The sequence below is a fragment of the Symphalangus syndactylus genome, chromosome 1 (genome assembly GCF_028878055.3).
Source record: "Symphalangus syndactylus isolate Jambi chromosome 1, NHGRI_mSymSyn1-v2.1_pri, whole genome shotgun sequence".
Lineage (NCBI taxonomy): Eukaryota > Metazoa > Chordata > Mammalia > Primates > Hylobatidae > Symphalangus > Symphalangus syndactylus.
The window spans coordinates 71,962,157-71,979,279 of record NC_072423.2 but is presented as its reverse complement, the minus strand read 5'-3'; the positions used below and the strand labels follow the sequence as shown (position 1 = coordinate 71,979,279).

Genomic DNA, 17,123 nt, shown 5'->3' with positions numbered 1-17,123 from the left:
TGAGCTGAGATTGCACCACTGCACTCCAGCCTGGGCAACAGAGCAAGACTCCATCTCAAAAAAAAAAGAGAGAAAAAGGTGGAGGGGGCGGAGAAATTCCTTTTAATGGGTACAAACCACACAATGCAGGTGACCATTACTCTAAAAGCCCAAGCTTCATCACTATGCAATATATCTGTGTAACAAAACTGTACTTGTGCCTGCTAAATCTATGAAATTAAAAAAAAAAAACCATGAATCTGATTTGCTTTTGGTCACCAGATGTCTGCAGATAGGCACACAGAGGTGTGAGACAGCACTTTCCATTTGCCCTTCATCTCGTGCTCCTCTGCCATTCCCCATGAAGCCGTGCTGGGGCTGACCTGGTGGAGGATGAGACCTGTGAAGCTGAGTCAGCTGCCCCGGTCATCCCGGCCAAGGCCATGTCCTCTCTGCTCAGCCAACAACTGTCCAACAAACATGTGAATGAGCCCTGCTGAAATCAGAACTGACCAGCCCACTTGAGCCTAAATCCCTGACAGACAGATGTATGAACTAAGTAAATACTTAAAAAAATGAGATGCTGATGGTCCCTGAATTCTCAAGAGGCAAAGAATGGTCCCACCTAGCAACTTATAAATGTTCAGAAGTTAGATGGCCACGGAGAAGTAGCACCTCATGTATGTTCTTTCGCTATCTACAATAAGGTGAAGGAAGGCATTTATCTTCTCTGCACCCAGAAAACCTATAACCCAATGCCCAGGAACACAAGAATGCTGTTCACCATTCTGCTGTGCTTATTAGCAGAAGATATATCAGCTCACAAAATCCCCTTTGAAACAGAAACTAAAATAATGCTCAATGATCATTCTACTCCCATGAGGGAGGAGGAAGAGGAGCATAAATCAGGACAAGAGCTGGGTTTAGAATTTGGATCACATGTGGTTTTTCTCAATGATCACAAACCCCAGCTCCCTATAATTAATAATTGGATGTATTAAATATTTTATGGAGCAGTCTAGCCAGAGAGCAACTATAAAATGGAAATATGGACCAGCTTGGTAAAGGGAAAGATGAAATTGTAGAATTAGTTTGTTCGTGCATTGAGTATTTCATAACAATAAACTTATTGTATTTATAAAGGGAGAAAACTCTGGGTGTAATTTGGCTGCCTGGTTGTTTATATCCTACAGTGCAGTTTCAGTATGTTTCATGTTCGTGTGCCTGTTTTAAAATGTTTTACTTCATTATCGTAAGAAGTTTTTAATGCAATGAAACTTCAAGCCAGAAAAATCTCAGAAAATTAATGAAATAGGGAGTAGAGAGAAATGGAGATAGCATTAAACTAAATACAAAGAAGAAATTGAAACAAATTTTTTTATTTGACAAAAATTAGCCAGGCATGGTGGCGGGCGCCTGTAATCCCAGCTACTCAGGAAGCTGAGGCGAGAGAATCGCTTGAACCTGGGAGGTGGAGGCAGTGAGCTGAGATCCTGCAACTGTACACCGCCAGCCTGGGCAACAGAGTGAGACTCCGTCTCCAAAAAAAAAAAAAAAAAAAAAAAAAAAAAAAGAGTCTCTTCATTAAAATAAACCTGATACTTCACTTGTTTAGTAAAGCAATGCAAGTTAATACCTGATGATAAAGTCAGAAGATGTATATATGTTTGTGTTCCTGCTTTCATTCATTTCACAGTCTAATTCTCCCAGACATGGATTTTTGCTAGCTATTTGTTCTATCACCCAGAATTTTGAGAAGGCTTAAAAGCATATTATTGATTTGTGCACTTGGTGCAAAATTCAAAAGGTATAAAAGGGTATACAGTAAATATAAGTTCTCTCCCTGAACCTGATCCTCAGCCTTCAGTTTCCTCCCTTGGAATAATCACTGTACACTTCTCTTGTGTGTCTTTCTAAAAATATGTTCTGTTTATTTAAGTATATGTGTGTATGTGTATTTACACAAGTGATGGCATACCACATACATTGTTAAACAGTTTCCTCGTGTCCTTTAGCAATAAAATCTGACCAGCAGTTCTTAACACATGGAGCTGCACACTATAAGTGACCAGTCCCTGCCCATGGCCACCTGGGTGGTTTTCAATGTTGCTATGTAAAGGAGGCTTAAAAGTGTCTTCTATAGGTGTCAGCTTGACTGGAAAATAAAAAATGTCTTCTGTACTCATCACTCATGCTTGTGAGAATCTACAGGATAGATTCTGTAAGTGAATCTATCCTATTCTAATCCTTTTCAGCATTTCCTCAGCTACCCTTACTTGTTCATTTTTCCAAATGAACTTTAAATCAGTTTTTCTGTTACAACTTTTTTCCATTCTAGTTGGTTAATTTTGAGATTGCAATACATTTATTATTTAACTTTTAATTTTACCCGTTATGAACTTGAACATAGTAAGCTGTTCCCATACTCAAATATTTCATGTCCTGTAATTGCATTCTAAGTTTTCCTTTATGTAGAACTTGCACCCTTCTTACGAAGTTTATTCCTAAGCACTTTATCATTTTTGTTGCCACAGTGAATGGAAGTATTTCTTCCTTGATGTCCTCCATCTAAGATTGTTTGTATGGAAAGGTTGTATATTTCTGTGTATTACATTTAATCCTGCCACTGTAATCTTCTTATCTGTAATTTTTTCATGTAATTATTTTGGGTTTCTAGGTAAATAAACATGTCACCTACAAATAATTGTCATTTTACCTATTGAAAGTTCTTTATTCTAATTTTCCCCTGAAACTCAAATATCTTAATTACTTTATAACAGTGTATTTAAGCATCCTCCCTGGCAGACAAGGTCAGGGTCCCCTGTGATTGCAGTTGACTATGTCTCCTGTGTAGCCAACAAGAACCCTGTACTGCCTTCACTTAATTCTACTTTTGCTTTTATTTTAGTTTTGTTGGTTGTTCTTTTATTTGCTGATAGAAATTACAGTAATTCAATCCTCATATTTATTTAGTACTAAAGAACAGTGGGTGAGAAGTAGTCGTGGTTTCAGTGATTTAAACTTTCACTTTTTAGGTTTCTTTACAAATTCTGTTTAACATTCAGAGAAAGCAAAATAAGTCACAGCAGTTTAAAATTATCCAGTTTAAAAGGTGTGGAGTATTATTTTAATATTGAGTCTATTTTACTATAGTCTCATTATCTGAAAACTGGTAATCTTGTGGGGAACCAAATTAATTCTTTTCTTTCTTCTATAACTTAATTCAGTGGTGACTCCAGTATCACAATGCTCTTAAGACTCGTTAGTATAAACACTAGCTGTGAACTCCCATTCACAATTGCTACAAAGAGAATAAAATACTTAGGAATACAACTTACAAGGGATGTGAAGGACCTCTTCAAGAAGAACTACAAACCACTGCTCAAGGAAATAAGAGAGGACACAAACAAATGGAAAAACATTCCATGCTCATGGATAGGAAGAATCAATATCATGAAAATGGCCATACTCCCCAAAATAATTTATGGATTCAATGTTATTCCCATTAAGCTACCATTGACTTTCTTCACAGAATTAGACAAAACTACTTTAAGTTTCACATGGAATCAGAAAAGAGCCCCATATAGCCAAGACAATCCTAAGCAAAAAGAACAAAGCTGGAGGCATCACGCTACCTGACTTCAAACTATACAAGGCTACAGTAACTGAAACAGCATGGTACTGTTACCAAAACAGATGTAAGGACTGATGGAACAGAACAGAGACCTCAGAAATAACACCACACTTCTACGACCATTTGATCTTCAACAAACCTGACAAAACAAGCAATGGGAAAGGGTTCCCTATTTGATAAATGGTGCTGGGAAACTGGCTAACCATATGCATAAAACAGAAACTGGACCCCTTCCTTACAACTTATACAAAAATTAACTCAAGATGGATGAATTAAGACTTAAATGTAAAACCTAAAATCATAAAAACCCTAGAAGAAAACCTAGGCAATACCATTCAGGACATATACATGGGCAAAGACTTCATGACTAAAACATCAACAGCAACAGCAATTGCAACAAAAGCCAAAATTGACAAATGGGATCTAGTCAAACAAAAGACCTTCTGCACAATGAAAGAAATTATCATCAGAGTGAATAGGCAACCTACAGAATGGGAGAAAATTTTTGCAAACTACCCATCTAACAAAGGTCTAATATCCAGAATTTACAAGGAACTTAAACAAATTTATGAGAAAAAAGCAAACAACCCCATCAAAAAGTGGGCAAAGGATATGAACAGACACTTCTCAAAAGAAGACATTTCTGAGGACAACAAACATATGAAAAAAGCTCATCACCACTGGTCATTAGAGAAATGGAAATCAAAACCACAGTGAGATACCATCTCACGCCAGTTAGAATGGTGATCATTAAAAAGTCAGGAAACAACAGATGCTGGAGAGGCTGTGGAGAAATTGGAATGTTTTTACACTGTTGGTGGGAGTGTGAATTAGTTCAACCATTGTGGAAGACAGTGTGGCAATTCCTCAAAGATCAAGACCCAGAAATACCATTTGACCCAGCAATCCCATTACTGGGTATACACCCAAAGAATTATAAATCATTCTACTATAAAGACACATGCACACGTATGTTTATTGCAGCACTATTTACAATAGCAAAGACTTAGAACCAACCCAAATGTCCTTCAATGGTAGACAATAAAGAAAATGTGGCACATATAGACCATGGAATACTATGCAGCTATAAAAACGAATGAGTTCATGTCCTTTGCAGGGACCATGGATGAAGCTGGAAGCCATTATTCTTAGCAAACTAACATAGGAACAGAAAACCAAACACCGCATGTTCTCACTCATAAGTGGGTGTTGAACAGTCAGAACACATGGACACAGGGAGGGGAACATCATACAGTGGCACCTGTTGCGGGAGTGGGGTCAAGGGAGGGAGAGCATTAGGACAAATACCTAATGCATGTGGGGCTTAAAACCTGGATGATGAGTTGATAGGTGCAGCAAACCACCATGGCACATGTATACCTATGTAACAAACCTGCACGTTCTGCACATGTATCCCAGAACTTAAAGTAAAAAACAAACAAACAATACACCAACTGTTTTACTGGTGAGTGGACATGCAAGTTAATTAACATTCCTGGTTGCAAGAATATTAATAATCTAGGTTTTATTGTTGTCAAATTTAACATAACATGAGGTAAATTAAGGCAATAAATTATAGATTTGATCTTAGCTTAGAAACCAATTCGTTATGTGACCTTTGGCAAGCCATTTAACCTCTCTACTTAGATAATTTCAACTTATGAATGTGACTGTTATTAAACATTCAATATTAAAGTAAATGTTAATTAATATTCAATATTCAACCCCTTATGTTTGTAATCATACTCTCAGTCACTATTATGAGTCCTCACTAAACAGCCCATGGTGTTGATAGTGTTACTCACTGTGGTTATTCTGATCCTCACGTGACATTTTAGATGTTGAAATTGGATAGGTGTTCATGACTTCTTCCTTAGCTCTTTGGCAGATTGAGGGAGTGGCTGGGATTAAAACCCACAGTCATAGGTTTTTAATCAGCTGCTGTCTTTAGCTCACCGTAAGTTCATCAGACTGTCTCCCATAGCTTATTGTCAAAGGGGCACCCACCTAAATTTTCTTCAAATTCTATATACCAAGCCTTTTCCTTTCTTCTAGGACACCAGAATTTGTCTTTTGTTCTAACCATACTTTGTTATAATGTCCTATTTTTATATTTCTAAGGCTAAAAGAATGTTCATTGTAGAGTCAATGGGAGGAAAAGACACATGAGAGAAGTCAGTCATATCATAATGAATCTGCCAATTTACTGAGTTCTTGTTCATCTGCAGCTGACGTAGTTTAAGTGATAATGTATGACCAACATTTTTTACCCTAACAGCCATCAGATAGATAGAAGCAAAATATTCACTAACATTTTAGAACAGGGGTCCCCAACCTACGGGCCATGGATGGGTACTGGCCCAAGGCCTTTTAGGAACCAGGCTGCGCAGCAGGAAGTGAGCAGCAGGCTGGTGAGCATTACTGCCTGAGCTCCACTTCCTGTCAGATCAGCAATGGCATTAGATTCTCATAGGAGCGCAAACCCTATTGTGAACTGCACATGCGAGGGATCTAGGTTGCACATTCCATATGGGACTCTAACTAATGCCTGATGACCTGAGGTGCAACAGTTTATCCCAAAACCACCCCTTGCCCAAGCCTCTGTCTGTGAAAAAAATGTCTTCCACGAATCTGGTCCCTGGTGCCAAAAAGATTGGGAACCACTGTTTTAGAATATAGAGCAGTAATCCTGAAACTAATCAGCAATACAAAACTACACATAGGAAAGGTCTGGAAGAGTTAAACAGAGTGAATATTTTTAGAAATGGAGAAAAACTGAAATATATCCACACGCAAATGCATTAATCAGACACTGATTGCATGAAAAGGCGTAGGCATGTTTGAAGTTTATGATTTGTTTTGAAATGATGAGATGAAGCTTGGTTTTCTTTCGATGCTGTGAGGTCTGTGGGGTTTGGGGCCAGTGGATGCCCTGTCTGAATTTAGAGACCTCTCAAAGGAGAGGCAGAGGTGACTCTTCTTAACCGAAAAGAGAGTGTCTTTAAAGTAGATCTTTTTGTGATATTTACCTGGGCGGTCAGTGCCACAGCTATCCAGTGGATGCTTAGCTATGTGTTCCAGTTCTGGAATATCATTTTTCCAGGATGATGTCTTGTTTTGTTTTTACCAGAACAAGGACCCTTGTTTTCTCATGCTCTCTGCAAAATTGTAACTTTACTGAGGAATTTGGAGAGATCCTATCAGTATGATCTCCCTGAGGTGCTGAGAGGAGGTGCTGATGGGAAGTCATGAGTAAACAGGGAAAAGAAAAGAAGCCTCTTGGAAGAGAAAGCTATAAATTATTTTTAAAAACCCTCTGTGATTATTTAGCTAAATGCAGGAGGCGTAGTCAACTTTATTTTCAAGTATGTCACCTTTTCACAGTCATAAACTGTATACCAGAATGTGCAGTGGTTTTAATTAACCACCCTGTTGTGTGAAACCAAAAACCAAACTGAATATGAGGGTCTTTTTTAATACCCATTGATTTGAGTAATTAGAAAAAAAAAGGAAGCATTGTAAGCAGCATTCTGCAGCTGAATTTATCCCTGTCTTTTTACTTTTAACTAGAGTTGGAGAAAAAAATGTAAATTACACTATTTGGTTTCATTTCTTAGTTTAGAAAAATGAGTATGACCAGCAGTAATTAATTAGCAGAGGCACTATTTATGTAATAGTTTCTTTCAGATAGTGTACCTTGAGGGGGGGAAAGTAGGCAGTTTGCATGTTTTGTGGGCTTTAGTGACTATGATTTAGCAAAACAATATCCTGGAATGTATTAGGAAATAAAAATGACAGATTCATCTTGCTGTATTTTCTGCCCTGAAAAGCTATTTATGTAAGTATAAATGCTGTATTTGTATTGTAGTACAAAGATAGCTGCAAAAGATGGGCTCCTTAGTCACTGTTTTTGAGATGACAGTAAGACAGGGAAAACCGGGAAACTACCACCTGTGTTGTGATTATCAACTCCATATAAAACATGCATGGATATGCTCTCATTTGAAGAAATTCCAATCGATGACCATCCAAACTTCAAAATGCGTAAGTGAGGGTAATTGTGAACATTGCAAAAGAATGCTGTCAAAGAAGTAATAAGGCCGGGCGTGGTGGCTCATGCCTGTAATCCCAGCACTTTGGGAGGCTGAGGTGGGCAGATCACGTGAGGTCAGGAGTTCAAGACCAGCCTGGCCAACATGGTGAAACCCGGTGTCTACTAAAAATACAAAAATTAGCCAGGTACCTTTATTTTTAATCTTGGTGGGACTTCTTCCAGTGTGGGAAAAGTGATCAAATAAGTCACACAGGTAGATTTTTGAAAGGAGACTAACAGACTTGTAAAAAGTGTAATAGCTGTGTATTCGCACAGGCATTTTGTTGCAATTGAAGTGCATTGGGTTCAAATAATAAATCTACTACTGAAACACTGCATGATCTTGGGCAAATTACCTAAGTTTTAAACTTCAGATCCCACTTGGAACATACAGGATACTTGTACTCTTCCTGCGTGGCTGAAGACAGGTGAGGTGTGAAAGGTACTGCCCCACACAGGCACACAGTTTATTATCACGGTATATGAATACGGTTTTCAGTTACAATTACTTTAAATACCTCTTCCAGGCAACTTAATAGTTGTAAACTATTAAACTCTCTCCTTCTTTTTACATATTTCCCACAATGTCTGGCATGGTGTTTATCAAAAAGGGATATTTAATAAATGCTTGTAGCATGTTGAATTATTTGATCCTGATTTACTTACTTTCTCATTTCATAGAAAGCGAAATTAGTCCACAGGAAATTAGCCATGTATTTCTACACTTTCCACTGGAATGTTCTTCATTCTATCAAAAGGAAAGAAAAGCTGGCTTACTTTCTGCAGATTTTTTACTTTTCCATTTGAGTTTTAAGGACTATTAAAAAAAAATAGGACTTTCTTTTATCTTTCCACGTCATGAATCAGTGCACTCAGATGCAAAGATCATTTTCCACTTTTCTGATCTTTTCCAGTTTTATTATCATCTCCAAAGCTAATGAGAGCCACTGCTCCCTGTCTATTCTCTGCTACAGAAGTCAGTATGTCTAGCCACATAAATGATTTCTTTTAAACTCTTAGTATAGCCACACCTTTACTGGAAAGGAGCAGGAAACAGCGCCCAGGGAGCCACCTCACTGTATTGAGCTCTGCCCTCCCACCAGGCACGCCTTCCTTAGGGCTTTGCATCTGTAATCTCACTTATCCTCGCAGCATCCCACAGGCCCTTGTTTTACCAGTGAGTAACCAGAGGCCTAATGGGATTAAGAAATTTATGCAAGGTCAGGAGGCTAGAAAGTGAGGGTGGGAAGAGTCAAACCCAAGCAGTATAACTCCGAGGCAGGAATCTTAACCACTGCCTGAGGACTAACAGCAGCACTTCTCCCTTTGTACAGAAGGCACAAATATGTGCTCAGTGATACTTCTTGATATATAAAAGTAAAAAAGAGAAAACATTTTGAAATGCATAAACTTTGGATTTCACTCCTGCCTTACTTGTGGCTGGGTGACCCTAAGCCAAATCATGTAGGCTTTGTGCCTTAATTTTCACAAATCAACAACAAATTAAAATACACACCTTACAGAGATGTTGTTGGGATTCAATATGATAATCCTTATAAAGCAAGTAGGTAACACTATGCTTGGCACACAGGTGGATGATGGAGCTACTGTAATGACTGATTTTTAAAGACCTTTTGAGCAGTGCTAAATTACAGCATCAACTATAATCTGTTGGCAGTAAGAAATCATTGGATGTCTATAAACTTGTCCCAGAGGTACATGATCAGATTTGTGTTGTTGAAAAAATGACTTCAAAAGCATTGTGGAGGCTGTAGTCAGTGGGAGCAAAATCAGAGATAAGGCACGTGGTCAGAGGCTTCCCTGAGGTCTAGGCAAGAGGAAGTGAAGGTTTGAGCAGAACGGTGGTCATAGACACAGAAGCACAGCTCCATGAATATTGCAGAGAAGGAACTAAAGGGATTGAGCTGCCATTTGGAGGTAAGGAAATGAAGTGGTTACACATGGCCTTGTAATAGCAGCTGGGCATATGGTGAATATGGTGATGCTATTAACCACAAATAAGAAATACTTGTAGAGAAATAGATTGTATGGTGAAGATCATGAGGCCAATTTGAGAAAGGCTGAATTTTAGATTTCCTACCAAAAATCACAGAGAAAATGTTTATTAGAAATTGGCCCAGGGTACAGAAGTTACATCTGAGACATAGACCAACATTTGGGATTAATAGAGAGCGTGGCAGAAGATGCCTGGTAGTAAATGACTATCAGCAGCATCACCACCACCACCACACTGGGGGTCCCAGCAGCGCTCAGCACATCTTTGTGGCAGGAGGAGGAGGTAGAAGGGAAGGACTAGAGAGAGTGTGTAATGCCTGAAGAGAAAGTGCTTTGGAGAGGAGATAGGCAGGGGAGGCAGGAAGAGCTGGCAGGGAGGCTGAGAAACCGCCCCCACCGCCACACCAGGAGAACTGGGACCAGAGGTGCACCATGCAATGGCTTCGATTCTCAACTTACCTCCGTTTGTCTACATTGAAAAAGATTTCACAGAAACCCTAAGGATCAGTGTCTTCCCTTTTGTGCACTCCTCACAAATAGTCTGAATGCTGCTATTTAGTCACTTCCATGCAGGGAGGGCCACAAAAGGCAGTTGCCCCACTGGAGAGCAGCTCCTGTTGCAGGTTACAAAGGGGAACAGGATGGCACGCCGCAGTGCTTCCAACAGATTGTGTCTGAAAATGAGTGACTCATGGTCTTAGCTCTTTGTCACCTTCAGTCTATTTTTCCATTGTCCTTTTCTGAATTTCTTCACCAAGCTTTATGCTACCCTTCAGATACATTTATTGGCAGTGTCTCCCACAGCTACATGGAAATACACTGAAAAAGGGAAAAAAGTTTCACCATGCTCTGCATTTCAATGAGGAGACTTGGGTTCAAGATGTGCCTTTGCCTCTGCAGAGCTCCTCCCCGCCCTCAGCCTGCAGCAGGCTAGCTCCTCTATCCTCACGGCCTGGCCCTGCTGTCAAGGTGCCCACTGAGCACCTCATTGCAAAACCCGAGGACTGTGTCCAGGGCTTCACTTACTTGACCATGGAAAAGCGTTGGGCCGTGTGAGACCATTCTCACCTTCTTGAAATCTACTTTGGCTTCCCAGACATCATCCTAGACTCAATTTTCTCCCAACTGGCCTCTCCTTCTTTCTCAGATTCGTTTGCTGCCTCCTCTTTCTCTATCCGACTTAAAATATTATTTCGTGGAGCTCTCTTCTCTCCCAGTCTCTGAGTAATTTCACTCAGTCTTATGGCTAATGGCTTCCAAAGTTCTGTCTCCAGCTCCTATCCCCACCTTGACCTTCCTCTGCTTAGTAAGCACATCCACCCCAGACATATGAAACTAGTCCAAACCAAATTTATTATCCTATCTTCCAAGCCTAGATCAGAAAATGGTTCCACCATCTAACCAATTGCTCAAGCCAGTAACCTAGGAGCGTGCTTGACTCCTCTCCTTCACAAATCACCTATATCCAATTAGAAACCAAATCTATTGATTTTGCCTCCGAAGTCTTCTCTCCCTCTCTGCTTTTGCAACTAGTGCAGGCCCCAAGAGTCTCTCTCATTGTGACTACAGGATGGTGTCTCCTTATCTGGTCTTCCTGACTCTCTGCTTACTTCCCTACATCTTATTCTCCTCGTTGCAGTTAAAGTGATATTTCAAACCTAATCATGGTGCTGAATGCTGAAATCCCTTCAGCAGCCTCTCCAGCAGCCTCAGAATAACCAGCTTTCTGGGACCTTCATGACCTGGTCCTTGCTCACTTCTCCATCCCCATCTGTCTCCTCTGCCTGCCCTCTCACCTCTTGCCTTTGCACATACTGTTTCCTCTTTCCAGAACCTGCTTTCCCCTTTCTTCTCACCTCCACCCAATACCTGACTATATCGGAGCCAGCCCTCTCACCTCAGCCTGGACGTCTCTTCCCTCTTTAGTCTGAATCATTCCTAGCTCCCCCTCCCTCCTTTCCTCCCACAATAGGAAAGGGAGCTTTGCTGGTTAATCTCATAAATCCTATAATCCCTATACTTCTCCCATCATAGCACTTATTATACTCTATTTTAATTATTTAACTATCTCTCCTGTAGAATGTGAGCTCCATGAGGGCAGGGACCATGTGTGTCTTGTTCCTCCCTATATCTTCAGTGCCCAGTTTAGGGTCTGGCACACAGTAGGTATTCAAGACACTTCTGAATAAAGCACCCTGGGAACACAGAGATGGACAAGAGGACGTGCCACCTGTTTTCAAGGACACAAACTTTTAAAGAAAAAAACACGAATAATTATCACATCACAAGTACTGTAATAGAAACGTACATGATCCAAATTTGCAAAGAAAAGGGAGTGGCTAACTTTGTCTGGAAGACATGAGTTGATCTTTAAAAGTGTGAGGAGCCAATATAAGATCCATCTTTGGACTTAGCTCTGCTACTAATTAGCTTTTCATCTTGGGTGAATTAACCTGACTTCTCTGAATTGTAATTTCATTCTCTACAAAAGTGGAGATAATACCTCACTTTACAAAACTGTAGGGAGGATTAAGTAGACTAATTTAAATGACATATATGAAACCTGGCACCTAGTAGATGCTCTGTAGATAGTAGCTATTTTATCATTTGATTGAATTTCATTTACACAATGCTTCTTGAACTAATTAATGCACCTGAAGACGAACGAGGAAAAAAGAATACATTTCTTGAATGTGACTAAAATTACAACTTCAGCTGGGTCAACATGAGGGGGTTTCTAAACTACAGTCTAATATATAATTTATCATTTGCCTCCATTAAACTGTAATGAACTATTGAGAACCAACGGGACAGTCCTTACACAAAAAAATCTTCTTTTACCACAACCTAGGGAATTATTTGCACTGTTGCCTTCCTGCTTAGAGTAACTTACTAGCTCTGGGTCATCTTTATTCATCCGGATATTGATTCTACATAGTATCACATAATAAGCTCTCACCTCATCAACCTAGTATACTTAGGGAGGTATACTTTAAAGGTATCAAATCTGTGTTCATGAAGCAGCAGAAATGCGTTTGAAGACATTTGCAATGAATATAATTCTGATTAAAAGCTATAGGTAATATCCATGCATCTCCCTTTGTTTCCTTGGGGAAAGACTAATGCACTATAAGCCTATCTTTATGATGTTGATGATTAATCCTAAGAGATAATATCATGACATTTCTATCAACCACTTTCACCTCACTTTCAGGATGCCAACAAGTTGATTTCAGTTAGTTTGGGGTCCCTGAGATAATGTTAAGTCATTAATTAACTTGCGTAGCCTCAGGCATCTTTGCTGGAATCCTTGCTGCTGTCTCTTCCTGTGCTAATCAGAATCTGTTCTGATTGCTTCCAGACGTTAACTCTTTCAGAGCACAGACATGTCATTGGTTTGACAGTTCCTAAAAATTATCCAGTTGTCTAATAATTCATGCTACTGTTTAGATATTCAGAAGTCATTTGTTTACAAGAAGAACAAATTCCAACTGGCCCTCAGAATTCAGAGTAGAGCGGAAATGGCAGGGCTTTCCCTGTTTTAGAACATTTAAAGAATCACACTGCATGCCCACAACACACAGAACGTCTTTCACTTCTGGATGTAGCTGATGCCACTAAAGTCTTTAGTACATGGTCAGTGGTAATGGCCATTCTAGAATCTACCAGGCTTTCTGTGGGTAGGAGAAGGGGTTTGGTGTCATCCTTTACTTCAGAACCTCCCATGGTTCTAGACTGTGCAGTGGGGGCTCATCAGAATCACCCATGCAGCCTTTGCTTACGGGCACATGCTCAAGCCCCACCTAAGAGACCAGTTCTGGAAACGCAGCCGAATGTAGGTATATTTTTCATTTTTAGGGGCTATTTGGATAAACAGGTATGGTTGGGAGTCACTGTCCTTTGGGTGGGCAGCCTCGGTTCAACTTTCCAGCCTCCTCTCCTGCTGCACTAAGGACTCCGCCCGATCAGTCACTTGCACATCTCCATCTTCATGGTATCACCTCTACCGTGAGCCTCCTCTTCCTCTCTACCGAAATCCGAAGCATTTCTTAAAATAGCAGCTCTTATACCTTACTGTGCATAAAAAAACCCCTGGAACATCTGAAAAAGTTCTGTTTCCAGCTTTTCCTGCCCTAGAGGTTCTGCTTCACTGGGGCTGGGATAGGGTCTGGACAGGACATTATTTTTTAAGCTCTCCGGTCAACTCCAAGACAATCATGGCTCTGGTCTGAAAACGACTGCTTTCCGCTTTTCTCTGCACAACCTTCCCCAAATCTAGCTCTCAGAATTAATTGCTCTCATGCTCTGGTTTCTTGTCAGAACGAATCAATCTTTCACCTTTTACTAAAGATTCCTGTGGAGAGGGACAGTTGTGAGTTCACAACCAAACTTTTTAAGGCCTTGCTTAGGCAGGGCTAAATGAAAAGTTAAAAAAAAAAAGAATTAATTGCTCTTTCCTCTGATCAGAGCACTTCGCTCATCCCACTGGTGTGCACTCTCTGCATGATATTATGGGCTGTTACCCAAGGGTCTGTCTCCTCATTTAACGGGCAGTCCTCAAGGGCAGAGACCATGCTATCCTCATTTTTTTGTTCCTGCCCTTAATTCAGTGTCTGGCACAATTCAGAAAACGTATGTCAAATAGACAGTAGTGTTTTGTGACATAATATGTATTTATAATTTAAAATTACAGTGTAAAATCTAGAAAAAGTAAATAAAATTCCACAGCTGCTGCTCTGTGACTCAGCGTCAGTGTCAAGAGGAGACTGTTTTCTTCTCGATTTGGGGCGGCTGTGGCGCCAGCATCTCTCACGCTGTCACTGCTCGAGAAGTGTCTCCAATCAGCAGCAGGCCCAGCCTGTCCACTCTCATTTCAACTGCATTTAAATCCATTTTGCATGTTTCTTTCAACATCAGCTTTTGAAATCATTTTCCAAGAAGAAAACAATCTGTGCTGGAGATGCTGAATGCTTGTGGCCATTTTCTTCTTTCTTTTTGCCAGATTTCTGTAATGGGCAGGACCAGCATCCCGTGACGGGTGTTGTGTTCACTTCGTGACCACGGACTCCAGGGAGATGGTAGGCTTCATTCCTCAGCTCAGGCGGGCCATTTACCACCCCCTCTGCTCAGCTCTGTCCTGAGAGGCGGATGGTCAGGAGGCTGTGGTACCCCTGGCCTGGCTGCCTCTCCATGCCCCTTCCCCACAGGCTCTCTCTCCACAGGGTCTTTTCTCTGCGCTGCACCCCTGCCCTCTGCCCGCCACTTGGCTCTTCACCCTTCAGGTCTCCATTTAGCTATCATCCTCACCAGGAAAACTTCCCAATCCTCCTAAAACTGAGTCAGGGGCTCCCATGTTCTCCTATTTGTTTATCATAGGTATTGTAGACTTAGCAAACCATGCTATTAGTAAAATCACCTGTTTGCCAGGCATGCAGAGTGGTGTAATAGACTTTGGAGGCTCAGAGGGGGAGCAGGAAGGGGATAAGGGATAAAAAGCTACATATTGGGTACAATGTACACTACTCGGTGAGTCTCTTTGCACAGAGACTGAGCTTTGTGCCTCCATTCCTGGCCTTCATGGGCCACTAATGTGTCTTTGCAGTTTCATTCCTATGAAGAATATTTGAGTTAGAGATACTGAGCTAGTCCCTGTGGAACAATCGAAGGATAAAAAGACATGCCCCTTACCTGCAGATTGCTTTCAGAGAAATTAAAGCCATAATCACATAGGTAAGATTACACAGATCAGAGCCAAATGGTGCCTAAGAAGTGACCATTGTAGTTGGTGTCCCAGTATCTGCAGCATGTAGTTCGAAATTCCAGCCATCTCTCAAGGTCCACCTCCATCTGACCCCTTCCAAAGGCTCCATCCATGCCCCTGCTGCTCCCCTGGAAGAGTCCTCCTCTCTAAACACATGGTTTGTTCTTTGCCCTCCAGATAAACCATGCCAACCCCACTTCCACACCCTTCAAACAGTGAAGCCCCACCTGGAGTATTTCCCTTCCTCTGTGTCCTGACATGCCCTGTCCTGTAGCGGGGGCCTTCCCTGACCATCCAGCCCAGCGTTCATCTTCTGCAGCAGCCAGAGGACACTCAGTAGAGACTGCACCGAGTTGTGAATTTTTATTTTTATTTTTATTTTTTATTTTTTTGAGACAGTCTCGCTCCGTCATGCAGGCTGGAGTGCAGTGGTGTGATCTTGGCTCACTGCAACCTCCACCTCCCGGATTCAAGCGATTCTCCTGCCTCAGCCTCCTGAGTAGCTGGGACTACAGGCACATGCCATCATGCCCGGCCAATTTTATTTTTTTTTTTGTATTTTTAACAGAGACAAGGTTTCACTGTGTTAGCCAGGATGGTCTCGATCTCCTGACCTCATGATTCGCCCACCTCGGCCTCCCAAAGTGCTGGGATTACAGGCGTGAGCCACCACGCCCAGCCGTGATTAATTTTTATGTAAGTGCTTTCTCCCCTCAAGCACCATAGTTTATTTCTTTTACAGTTCCCAGTGCTCAATGCAGAGAGTACTGGCTCAACAAATATTTGGAGATGGTAGTCACTTCTGGCTGGAGAAGTCAACAAAGATTCCTAGAGGATGCAACATAAAGGAAGCGTTGTTCTAGATCCCCCAAAGGCTCCTGGGACCTAAAACTCCAAGTTCCACATTTTTGGTATTGTGATGAGAAGAGTCTCTGGGTTTAGGTCTTATCTCTGGGTGGCACTGAGTGTTGACCATAGCTGGCCATCCACCCCCACCTTCTGCAAGCTTCACAAACACCGTGTCCTTCTGGCTTCCCTCCCACATCACCACCCCTTCTTCTTGGACTCCTTAACTCAAAGTTTGATTACTAGGAACCCTTTCCTTTCTCCAGACCTTATGTCTTCTCTACACAATCCCACTGAGGGATATCATCTACTCCATGGCCTCCGTTAGCAGTGTTTGTGCAGAATACTTTGAAATCTACCTGTGTCTTCAGCCCTCATCTCTATCCTGAGCTCCTAACTCACAAATTCATCTGCTTGCTAAATACTCCATTTGTATGACTCCAAGCACCTCCCTCATCATCTTTCCTCACCGCAAACCTCCCCTTCCTCCCTGATCTCTAGGTCAGTAAAGGCATCCCCTTATATCCACCCACTTCAGTCCACTCCTACTGTGACTGCCTGAATCTAAGCCACCAGGACTTCTCACTTGATTCCTACAAGGGCCAGTCCTCCTGCTCTTCCTGTTTCCACCATTGCCCTAACTAATCCTTTCTTCACACTGCACACCAAAGTGACATTTTTGAAAGTCAGATGTAATCAAGTAATGTTTCTGCTTGAAGCTCGCCAAAGTTTCCCCAATATTCTTGGGATAAGGTCAAGTTTTCTTAACAAAACCCTTTGTCCTCTATTCTCTT

The 17,123-nt window shown here is 41.2% G+C and overlaps 1 protein-coding gene and 1 non-coding gene across 19 annotated transcripts in view; both read left to right on the top strand.

The window, feature by feature from the left end:
• The window catches only part of L3MBTL4 (L3MBTL histone methyl-lysine binding protein 4), a 474,605-nt gene that overhangs the window by 392,010 nt on the left and 65,472 nt on the right, over positions 1 to 17,123 (top strand). The window contains exon 18 of one of the 18 annotated variants that reach the window (XM_055237901.2): positions 262 to 2,600. The exons of the other annotated variants lie outside the window; for them this stretch is intronic. Within the exon in view, the coding sequence (XP_055093876.2) occupies positions 262 to 275 (14 nt within the window). The 3' untranslated portion in view covers positions 276 to 2,600. Of the gene's footprint in view, positions 1 to 261; positions 2,601 to 17,123 lie in introns of those variants that run through there. 18 annotated transcript variants of the gene reach the window in all.
• Positions 14,023 to 14,139, top strand: LOC129461102 (U5 spliceosomal RNA). Its single transcript, XR_008650379.1, has one exon. It is a non-coding gene; the product is annotated as a U5 spliceosomal RNA (small nuclear RNA).